General features: G+C 44.9%; 1 protein-coding gene across 1 annotated transcript in view; it reads left to right on the top strand.

Moving 5' to 3' along the window:
- LOC144526106 (integrin beta-1-like) overlaps positions 1-9,372 on the top strand; it is a 34,834-nt gene extending 25,462 nt beyond the window's left edge. The window contains exons 14-16 of the mRNA XM_078263322.1: positions 403-635; positions 5,155-5,321; positions 9,241-9,372. Of these exons, the coding sequence (XP_078119448.1) occupies positions 403-635; positions 5,155-5,321; positions 9,241-9,306 (466 nt within the window). The 3' untranslated portion in view covers positions 9,307-9,372. The remainder of the gene's footprint in view (positions 1-402; positions 636-5,154; positions 5,322-9,240) is intronic.
- The last annotated feature ends 2,739 nt before the right edge of the window (positions 9,373-12,111 follow it).

A 12,111-nucleotide genomic window follows, 5' to 3' on the forward strand; every position in this document is an offset into this window, starting at 1 on the left:
GCTATTTTTTTAATTCTGGCCAGTATGAATAAATGAAGTTGTTCAGAATAGAGCTGTTTCTTCTAAAATAGGGCTACTATTCAAGACACTGAGGTTGTGTCCTTATATTATTTCAATTCAACAACTTTATTAATCCCACAAGGGGAAATTAGTTAAGAGCAGCTACAGACAACACACACATACATATAAGCCTACACCCTGGAAAGTAGATAAATAATAATCAAAAAATAGGGTGTATTTTCTGGGAATTCTTTTTTTTTTTAGCAGCTTCAGGGCAGTTAATGTTCTACAAAATATTGTGTAGAATACTGTATATTATGTGCAGATTACACTATGTTTTGGGACTCCTGCTTGTTGGAATCCAACACAGAGAGTGAATCAACCCTGGGTCTTTTTTAACAGAGACTGTGTGCAGTGCCGAGCGTTTGAGGCCGGTGAGAAGAAGGACACGTGCAAGCGGGACTGCAGCTACTTCCAGCTGATCAAGGTGCAGGATCGCAGCAGCCTGCCCCAGCCTACAGACCAGAGCTTCCCCCTGACTCACTGCAAAGAGCGAGACGCCAACGACTGCTGGTTCTACTACACCTACGCCATCCGGAACGACACCAAGGAGGTCTACGTGATGGAGCATCTGGGTACGATTGTCACTGCTACATTTTGCATCAAATAATTAATATTAGAAATAGAAATAGCCAGACAGCACCATCATTCTCTGATATGTTAAATATGATGCTGTTTGGTTGCATAGTTATTTAACAAGCTATCTTTCCTGTAATACTAGCTGTTCATTCTTAAGTGAAAGGTACCATTTGGAGTTTATAGTCGCACTGTGGAGCAGTTTTTATTAGCGGGTCCCCTTTGTTGTGATACACAGTCCAGCAAGTGGTTAGACCCGATCTGCCGGCAATTTGATTTCTCCCTGCAGCTCAGGCTGGAAACCTGTACGTTTATCTATCCTGCTTCCGTTACAAATCGGCAGGGACCAATCACAAACTGGCTTATCCACCTGGTGCCTTATTGGTGGGTTTAACACGATGACGACAGAGAAGCGACGGCAAGCAGCTTTTTGTTTACATTCAACATGGCGGCCACCGAAGCGCAGCAACCCGTTGATGCCGCTGTCGCTGCTATGTCACCCGGATCGTTGGTCTGATTGGTTGAAGGACTCTCCAATTGCGTACAGAGTCATTTGAACTATACCCGTTGATCACGCCTCTTGTGCAGTAGAAAATCCAGAGCAGACTCCCCAGACTAATGTTCAATCTTAAAAGATTGAGCTTGGTCTGCTGATAGCCAGACTAGCAAGTGGTTTCACATGCCGCGTAACGCAGCAATGCACCAGCAAAAAGGCAAGGAAGAAGAGGACTACTAGCAAACAAATAGGGTTGTCAAACAATTCAGAATTCTGAAAATTCAATAAAACGACTTTGCAAATGATTCATCAGGAAGGAAATGCCGTTTAAATAGAATCATCAACGGACACCTTTTTAACACCTTCCTGGTATTTAGTTGTACACTCACTTGTACAATTAAAACCTAAATGACTTCAGAGTTCCAGTCTGTATTAAATGTTTGGTCCCCTTCAATACAAATGTAGTTTTGACAGGTGAAGCCAATAGAGCATCATAGCTTCCCCATGGCCATTCTGTTTGATGGAAAGAGCTAAGGGCTTTTCACACGGGGAGCGACACTTGGCCTGCGTAGTGGATCCGCAGGGTCTCACTGCGCTCCTCATGTGAACCGACAGGCAGACAACGCTCTGCGAGTAAACGCCAGGCGATCAATGCTCGGTAACCGTGGAGATTCTGTGCACTACTGTATCTCTGCCGTACAACTGAATGACATTAGCTGGTATCATATATCCCTAATCACAGGTCCATTTATACCAAATAGTGGCAGTCCTAGTCTTTCCTAACCACAGACTGTTGTTGTTGATAGCTAAATTAGCTTAGTCATAATTACAAACGTTACCCGATAAATCCAGTCTTGTGCCGTCTGACAAGCAGAAGCCCCGCTGTCTATGTCCTGATAACCATCCATTCATCTTCGTCCGCTTATCCGGTGTCGGGTCGCGTGGGGAGCAGCTCCAGCAGGGGACCCCAAACTTCCCTTTCCCGAGCCACATTAACCAGCTCCGACTGGGGGATCCCGAGGCGTTCCCAGGCCAGGTTGGAGATATAATCCCTCCACCTAGTCCTGGGTCTTCCCAGAGGCCTCCTCCCAGCTGGACGTGCCTGGAACACCTCCCTAGGGAGGCGCCCAGGGGACATCCTTACCAGATGCCAGAACCACCTCAACTGGCTCCTTTCGACGCGAAGGAGCAGCGGCTCTACTCCGAGCTCCTCACGGATGACTGAGCTTCTCACCCTATCTCTAAGGGAGATGCCGGCCACTCTCCTGAGGAAACCCATTTCGGCCGCTTGTACCCTGGATCTCGTTCTTTCGGTCATGACCCAGCCTTCATGACCATAGGGCGTGAGGGTAGGAACGAAAACTGACCGGTAGATCGAGAGCTTTGCCTTCTGGCTCAGCTCTCTTTTTGTCACAACGGTGCGATAAATTAAATGTAATACCGCCCCCGCTGCGCCGATTCTCCGACCAATCTCCCGCTCCATTGTCCCCTGACTTGCGAACAAGACCCCAAGGTATTTAAACTCCTTCACTTGGGATAAGGACTCATTAAGGACTCATTCCCTACCTTCAGTAGGCACTCCACCGGTTTCCTGCTGAGAACCATGGCCTCAGATTTAGAGGTGCTGATCCTCATCCCAGCCGCTTCACATTTGGCTGCGAACCGATCCAGTGAGTGTTGAAGGTCACAGGCCGATGATGCCATCAGGACCACATCATCTGCAAAGAGCAGCGATGAGATCCCCAGCCCACCAAACTGCAACCCCTCCCCACCCCGACTACGCCTTGATATCCTGTCCATAAATATTACAAACAGGATTGGTGACAAAGCGCAGCCCTGGCGGAGGCCAACCCTCACCTGAAACGAGTCCGACTTACTGCCGAGAACCCGGACACAGCTCTTGCTTTGGTCGTACAGAGATTGGATGGCCCTGAGAAGAGACTCCCTCACCCCATACTCCCGTAGCACCTCCCACAGTATCTCCCGGGGTACCCGGTCATACGCCTTCTCCAAATCCACGAAAGACACGTAGACCGGATGGGCATACTCCCAGGCTCCCTCCAGGATCCTTGCGAGAGTGTAGATCTGGTCCATTGTTCCACGACCAGGATGGAATCCACATTGTTCCTCTTCAATCTGAGGTTCGACTATCGGCCGAACCCTCCTTTCCAGCACCTTGGAGTAGACTTTACCAGGGAGGCTGAGAAGTGTGATACCCCTGTAATTGGCACACACCCTCCACGCAATGTTGAAGAGGCGTGTCAACCAAGACAGCCTCTCCACACCCAGAGCCTTGAGCATTTCTGGATGGATCTCATCAATCCCAGGGGCTTGCCACTGTGGAGTTGTTTGACTACATCAGTGACTTCCGCCTGGGAAATTGACAACAATCCCCCATCATCCTCCAGCTCTGCCTCTAACATAAAGTGCTCCTTCCACCGCCCTATTACCTCCTCAGTTGAGGTCAACAGTGTCCCAGTGATGGTTCCCCGCTTCCCCCTCCTGAGGTGCCGAACGGTTTTCCAGAAGCACCTTGGTGCCGACCGAAAGTCCTTCTCCAAACTTCTCCCACACCCGCTGCTTTGCCTATTTCACGCAGAGGCTGCAATCGATCATTAACCTTTGGCCTAGGGTGCTCTGGTACCAAGTACACTTATGAGCATCCCTATGTTCGAACATGGTGTTCGTTATAGACAATCCATGACTAGCACAGAAGTCCAACAACAAACAACCACTCGGGAGGCCGTTCCTCCCAATCACGACTCTCCATGTGTCTCCATCATTGCCCACATGCGCGTTGAAGTCCCCCAGCAGAACTATGGAGTCCCCCACTGGAGTCCCATGCAGGACTCCACTCAAGGTCTCCAAGAACGCCGAATACTCTGAACTTTTGTTTGGTGCATATGCACAAACAACAGTCCGAGTTTCCCCCCCCACAACCTGCAGGCGTAGGGAGGCGACCCTCTCGTCCACCGGGATAAACTCCAACGTAGCGGCGCTCAGCCGGGGGCTTGTGAGTATCCCCACACCCGCCCGGCGTCTCAAACCCTGGGCAAGAAGAAAAGAGTCCAACCCCTATCCAGGAGTATGGTTCCAGAACCGAGACTGTGCGTAGAGGTAAGCCCCACCAGATCTAACCGGTAGCGCAGCACCTCCCGCACCAGTTCCGGCTCCTTCCCCCACAGAGAGGTGACATTCCACGTCCCCAGAGCCAGCGTCTGCCGCCCGGGTCTGGTCCGTCGAGGCCTCTGACCTTCACTGCCACCTGTGTGGCAGCGCACCCGATCCCAGCGGTTCCTCCCACAGGTGGTAAGCCCATGGGATGGAGAGATAGGTGCCACGTAGCTTTTTCAGGCTGTGCCCGACCGGGCTCCGTGGCCAACCCGGCTCCAGACGGGGGCCCCGGGCTTCCTCCGGGCAGGATCACTCTTCTCTATCTCTTCCTCGGTCACTCATAGGGTTTTTGAACCATTCTTCATCTGGCCCCTCACCTGAGACCACTTTGCCTTGGGAGACCCTACCAGGAGCACAAAGCTCCAGACAACACAGCCCTCAGGTCCTGATAACTGAAGAGTGACATGACACTGTCATGAACTACATAATGCTTCTTTTAGTAAGTGTCATTTGATTTTTGTCATGACAAGTTAGGGTTCATGTGTCATGACTGTGTCATATGTTCATGACAGTGTCATGTCACTCTTATGTAGATATCTTCAAGTAAAGCGTTACCAAACATTTTTATAATTCATGGAACTCAAAAACAGAAGAATCAGTCTCTCGTTCTTTGATTAGCACCGCTCTGCTCGTGTAGGGAAAAGTTCAACACAATTCAACTCTTGCAGCGAGCGTGTAACGAGCACGACTGCGACAGTTTCACGGGATTGCGCCTGCATGTCGCGTCCAGCGTCAAATGTATATTTTGTGTATAAGTCCAAACTGTGATCTCCCTTACCATTTAAGGTCATTTTGATGCACTTGAGGAATGGATTTCATTTGGTTTCTGTGCATGTTCTCTCCTCCAGATTGCCCGGCGGGACCTGACATCATCCCCATCGTGGCGGGCGTGGTAGCAGGCATCGTGCTGATTGGCCTCGCCCTGCTGCTCATCTGGAAGCTGCTCATGATCATCCACGACCGCCGCGAGTTCGCCAAGTTCGAGAAGGAGAAGATGAACGCAAAGTGGGACACGGTGAGTCCGTCGTGCCAGAGCACTTGGGAAATAGAGTTGGAATCACATTCAGACTTTTCAGCTCTTAAACTGTATGTAAAACATGGGTGGAATGTAATTAAGTACATTTACTCAAATGTTTAGGTACTTTACTCGAGTCTTTTCTTTTCATGCCACTTTGTACTTCTACTCCGCTACATTTCAGAGACAAATATTGTGTATTGTAGTTACTAGTTACTTTACCCATGAAGAATGTTCACACAAAACAAACGTAGTTTATAAAATGTGATGTTTTATTCTAAAGTAAACTAGCCAACAATATAACGGCTACAAGTCCAGCTGACATGATTAGACCATTAAACACACAACTGGTTGGATCCTTTACTCTTTCTACAATGCATTGAGTACTTTTACTACTTTAAGTACATTTTCCTGATAATACTTACATACTTTTACTTAAGCAACATTTTCAATGCTGGAATTTGACTTGTAATAGAGTATTCTTACAGTGTGGTATTAGTACTTTTACTTAAGTAAAGGATCTGAATACTTCTTCCACCACTGGGATAAAAGCCTCATCCCAGGTTTCTCCAGAGCATTTTAAGGATGTCAGGTTCTGTAGTCGAACACACAATGTAATCAGCAGGAAAACCACACCACAGGTGTGGAAACAGAAAAGAGATTTAAACCAGTGTAAGGTAGAGGATGGAGTGAATCTCCCCCCCCCTCTGTCCTCGGTCACCCTCAGCTGTGTTGTTGAGTGTGTGTTGTGCGAGGGAGCAGCCTTCCCCTCTGCTGACAGTGCTGCCTCTCACTGTCCACATGGTCCAACTGCATGCCCATAAATGGCAATGAAGCTGAGAAAGAGGAGGACTGCTGGCTGACCATGGATGGAAAGCTAGTCCCAGCAGCAGTGTTTATGGCCTGCTGGGAGGGAACAGACATTCATCACACACCGTGTTTGTCGGAAAATGAACTACATTAACTAGAAGATACATTACAAAGTTACGTTCTGTTAAAACGTTTTCCTATTCTCTGATCATATTCACGCTGCAGCACGATGGCTTTTGCTGCCAGGAATGTGTTCAGGGTTTCTTGTTTTATTTAAGTTTCTTATGTTTAGTCTTTTTTATATCATCTTCACTTAGGTAGATCCCCTGGCCCCCCAGAGATGCTGTGGGTTTTTAGCTAGCAAAATTGAGATAATATGAAAGGAAAACAAAGGTTAAGATATACTTATGAAATTTACAAATTGCATATTACAGAAATAACTAAAACAGACTTTTTTTTCCTGGCACTGATACCTGCCATTACAGGAGAACATATCATTATTAGCGTGTTAGGTGGAGAAAGGGAAAGCTATAAAGCACAACAACAACACAACAATAAATGATTCCTATAAGAGGTTATTTTCTGACCTTTGCTCCTCTGTGCTAAACATTTTCCTTCAGACTTTTGTGTCTGCCCTTTTTACACTGATGTTTCCTGCTTCACATCATTTCTTTTTCTTTTTCCCCTTTCATCTTTTCCTTCTCCGGGTTAGCAAGGGAACCCCATTTACAAGAGTCCAATTAACCAGTTCCAGAACCCCAGCTATGGGAATAAAGGCGCTTCTCTTTAGGTCAAAGTTTGTATCGCCTGTTGGCCTTGTGTACTTGCATGTACTTCCTCTGTACAGAGTGCAGTTTTACACCTTGGCTGATGTCTGTAGGGTTTGAAGTGAAAGGTTTGGTGACTGCATGTTGTGAAGTTGGCATGCTTAACCACACATTGTTTGTTACTAAAGTTGGTGTGATGTTGAGCTTTTTCCTTAATGTTAGTGACCACATTTCCAGAGGAAAACATGTTAATAGGAGGAAAAAAAACAATCATTTAGAACTAGTTTTTAGCATTTTTTTTTTTTTTTTCTCTAATTTGGATCCTGCTCCCTATGTTTATGCAGTGTACGTCACTGTCCAGTTGAGAGAATTTTCTTATATCTTAAAGTGCTCATATTATGCTTTTTAGGGACTTACCATCTCCAACAGAAAAAACAAACTGCTCCAAACAGCTCTATTGTAGTCCAGCCTTTACTTCAGAGACAAACGTGGTCACTTTGGAACACACGTTATAATGCTCGCCTAGCTGCTAGCAGGACACGCCCTCATACTCTGCTTCTGACTGGCTAGTAGTCCTTACCTAGGTACTGTCAGGGCACGCCCTCATACTCTGCTTCTGACTGGCTAGTAGTCCTTACCTAGGTACTGTCAGGGCACACCCTCATACTCTGCTTCTGACTGGCTAGTAGTCCTTACCTAGCTACTGTCAGGGCACGCCCTCATACTCTGCTTCTGACTGGCTAGTAGTCCTAAAACAGAGAGCTCAACACACAGGGTGAAAAGAGGAGCTGCAGCAATGTGCAGTACAACAAAAATATGGTGTTTTTGAAAATTAAACTATGTAAACCTATTCTGATACAACCTCTAAATACAATTATGAACCTGAAAATGAGCATAATATGATCACTTTAAGCTCAATTAACCATTTGCTGAAAATGGCTTCTTTTTTTTCATGAAAAGTGCGTATTTTGGAGACGCGAACATATCACTCCGCCCAAGTAGCAGAAGTAGCAGTGCTTCGCCTTCTGAGAATATAGTTCCCAGTATGTATACGGTTAGAAGATGGCTGTGTCTCATGTGACCTTGTTATTTGTACATGCTGTGACTATACAAATCACAACATGTAAATAAGAAAATGTTGGCGTTATTTAGTCACTTATTGGGAGCAGTAGGCTAGATGGAGCTGGTTACCTCCAGGATCTGTGCTAAGCTAGGCTAGCAGTGGCGTCAGACAGAGTTACGACACGCACAGAGATGAGAAGGGTATGTATGGACTTGTCTAACTCTGGGGGTTACTGTGAATAAGACAAAGTCCCAAAAAGTCGGCGTGTTCCTTTAACAGAATGGATGATACAAATATTAACAGGTTGCATATAGATATGAATGGACAGTATTAATTCTGTGCTATGGGTAGTGTAAGAAGGCGTGGTTAACAGAATGTTAATGATGTCATTAGAGCTGATGAAATTTCACTTTAGGCAGTTAAGGGCAAGGACCAATCGCTAAAATCTGGCCCAATCCATACAGTGTCTGCCCAGCTTAACCAAATGTGTTGGGCAACAACACATTCACTTCAGTGAGCACCTGTAGAGGCCGGGTTGTTTGAATACTTAGTGCAGACTGTAGTAGTTTAGGATTAGAATAGACGGCGCGGCAGTCTGACACCAGTCCGTTGTCTGCAGCAATCGGACTCAAACTGCTAAAACCATGGCAACCGCCGAGCCCCAGTTGATAGAACGTAATGTTTGACCAGATGGTGAGAAAGACCAACACTGTGGCCACATGCTCGCTGCTGGCTTTTCTTGTGTGCCATGATTAGAGCTGTAACAATTCTAAATGTTGCTGTACAATGAATTGTCTCTTTCAGTCAAATTTCCAGGGTACATCTTTTGGTTCTATCACTGTCATGTGACCCAGATAATGTAATAACACAAATACACAGCCTATGAGGTAAACCACGCCTCTTTATTCTCATAAAAACATATTTTCTAACTGTATCCCTCCCCTTGTCATCTTTGTTGTTATGAGCGTGTACAGGGTCAAGTGTCAACAACTAACAATTGAAATAATAATATATAGTCTGACAAATAATCACTTATATGATTACAATTTGGCATATCTAAATCAACAATTACCAGTCATACGCCTCAAGACCTTAGCTAATGTTGGCAATTAATTGCAGTTAAACAAAGAAGCCGCGATTATGTAATAATTGTTACAGGCCTAGCTATGATACTGTAAAACTTATCTTGAACTGTGTCATTGAATGAATGTGTTAACCTTACTTGGTTTCATTTCTCCACTGTTGTACTCACTCCTGTTCTTCTTCTTCTGTTTCTCAGGGCGAGAATCCCATCTACAAAAGTGCCGTAACAACTGTCGTCAATCCAAAGTACGAGGGCAAATGATGGAGCTTTGCCTTCCTTGTGACAACACTGTATGGAAAAGAATATGGGGGGTTTATAATTCTCTCACTGTTTTTTTTGTTGTAGTCACCAAATGATAGCAATGCATTTCTGCCACTATTTTGGTTTGTTTTACTAACTTGTTTTTATTTTCTATGCATCATCTGAATTGTGTACAGTCTGTATAAATGTGTGTGTGTGTGTGTGGGGGGGTTCCTCTGCGAAACTTGAGAGAAATGTGTTGAACTGATTTGTAGTTTTTCCACCACAGGACTGGCAAAGTAACGGAAAGCCTAGCTGTGCCTTTTTTTTTCTAGAACCTTCAAGCCATCAGTGTTTTGTTGAGGGTTGAACTGGATGTTGATAATGGGCAACAAATGAAGGGTTCCTTTCCAAACAGTTATGTCTACAATGTTGAGTGGGTGACACTCTTTCAGTCAATGTTTCTCAAACGCAGGGATGCAAAGGTCTTGAGATTGATTTGCCGTCAGAGCAAAGGTCTTATTGTGTCTGTAGGGCTGGGCGATACGGAGAAAATCAGATATCACCATGTTCTAGACCAAATACATCCATGTCCGTATTATCGGTATTGTCGGGTTGACTATTGGTGCTTTGACAAAATACATTTTTACAGTGATATTTTAGATAAGTCATCATCAATAATGTGGTAAACGATTTCAAGTGAAATTATAGAGAAAAAAAAAGAAAAGAGCTTGGCTCCGCCCTCCTACGTACTTCCTCTCAATTTTCTTTTTCCTTCAGTACTCCGTCTGGGTTTGCGGTATATTCTTGGGTTTTCTCTGCCAAATATTTGGCGGTCCAATCAGTGAACAGAGGGAGTGGCTGAGAACGTTGAGGTTGTGTGCTAGTTTGAGTTGTAGTTCCGTAATGGCGGCGGAGAAAGATGTGAGCGAAGCCATTTGGTCCGTTGTGGCAGCAACGCTGCTGAATATCCAGAAGTTAAAGCCAGAGCAAGAACAGTCTTTGCTGAGTTTTGTTGGTGGCCATGATGTTGTGGCCCTCCTCCCCACGGGGTTGGGGAAAAGTTTGATTTTCCAGCTCGCTACGTTAGTGGTTGGAGTTGGCTAAGGCGAACGCTAGCGATGCTAAGCCAACGTCACGACCAAACGTTAATGATTGGTTACGGCAGATCCAGAGTGGCTCTGGGCAGATCCAATAGTTTTAAACTTCAACAGAGTACCCGCCTTCAAGGAAGTTAACACTTGTCAATGTCTGGTAGGACCAGGCTAATGGACCACAGTCTGGTAGGACCAGGCTAGTGGACCAGAGTCTGGTAGGACCAGGCTAGTGGACCAGAGTCTGGTAGGATCATGCTAGACTATGTTTACATGCATGCACAAAAATAGTGTGACGTTAAAACAAATCTTCAATTCTTCAAATGATATTCCCTCAAAATGTTTCAGATTTTTTTTCTGAGAAAATGGAGTTAGTATGTGCTTGTTGTTATCAATTTAGACGTAATTGTGCATTGCGATATCTCGATAGATGATTTCATCACGATATGATTTTATTGAAAGTCGATAAGTGGTCCCGTTGAATTCTCGCCCTGCCCTCTGAGACTGAGTTGGTGTCTGTCACAGACCTCTTCTCTTTGGATTGAAACTCTTCAAACGTAGCGCCTGTTGGCCGCATGTGGTAGCAATGAAATGTGTACAGTATGTTTTGGTTTCTGTGTTAAGCCATATATGTATTCACAGAACAGCATTGAAGGTGTCAGTGTGTCTTTTCTGAGTGTCTTACTCCATTTGAACAATCAATTGAAATGTGTCTTTTGTCTAGAAAAGATATTTACCTGGGCTGCCTTTCTAGATTAAAGGGCATCAGTGTACAGTAGTATGAAGTAGGGATGCACCAAATCCAGATTTTTGGGGTTCGGCCAAAACCAAATACCGAATCCTCCTCCCATCCTCAGTGTGACTGTCCTTCCTTTGCCGTACCTGAAGTTGCTGCATTCTGGCTGCTGTCTGTAGATTCCTTCATGCTCAGCTCGTATTCTTCCAGATGTTTCATACCAGATGTTGTGTATTGTTTAGGGTCCTCGCCACCACCAGACTAATCAGCATTGCAGATTGAACATGTAGCTGGACTTGAATGGCCTTCTTTTGACTGAAAGTACTGCCAAACAACACTTTTTCTGCTACAGAGTTCCATTTTCACTTCCTCACAGCCTGCTGCATTGAAGCTCCACCTACGTAAACACCTTCCTGTAATCAATGGCGCCGTCATTACGTCGACCAGCGTAGTGCAAGCGTAGGGTTCAGTTCGGAGGTAAAAAATTCTAAGGTTCGGCAGAAACCAAACCCCGTCAAAAAGCCCAATATTCAGCCGAATCTGAAGCCCAATCCTGGATTCAGTGCATCCCTGGTATAAAGTGTTGGCTCCAGCTTTTAGTTGCTTCATTTAAAGTCAACTCAGGTCCTTAATTCTTTCACAGCAATGCCAAATACACTCAAACCTGCCTTATTTGCTAACTGAATTTGCTTTTATTGAAAATGCCTTGTTTTATTTGTAGGATATGGATTGGGGGAGGGTCTCACTTTTTTGCAATTCCACCCAACTCTCGTGGTGCCTCGATCAAACAATGTTTTTATTGAAAAGAAATGGGAATGACGATAATATTTAGTTTTAAAGATCAGTGGTAAGGGAATGATTTCTAAAAATGTAAAAGTTTTGGTTTTTGTAAAAGAAAAAAAAGGTTACCCATGTCACTGTTAATTTTTTTTTTAAGTGCCTTTTTTTTTATTTCAACACATTCACATTTGCAATTCTGTATTTCTAAAGTTATTT

Source organism: Sander vitreus, chromosome 12 (assembly GCF_031162955.1).
Source record: "Sander vitreus isolate 19-12246 chromosome 12, sanVit1, whole genome shotgun sequence".
NCBI lineage: Eukaryota > Metazoa > Chordata > Actinopteri > Perciformes > Percidae > Sander > Sander vitreus.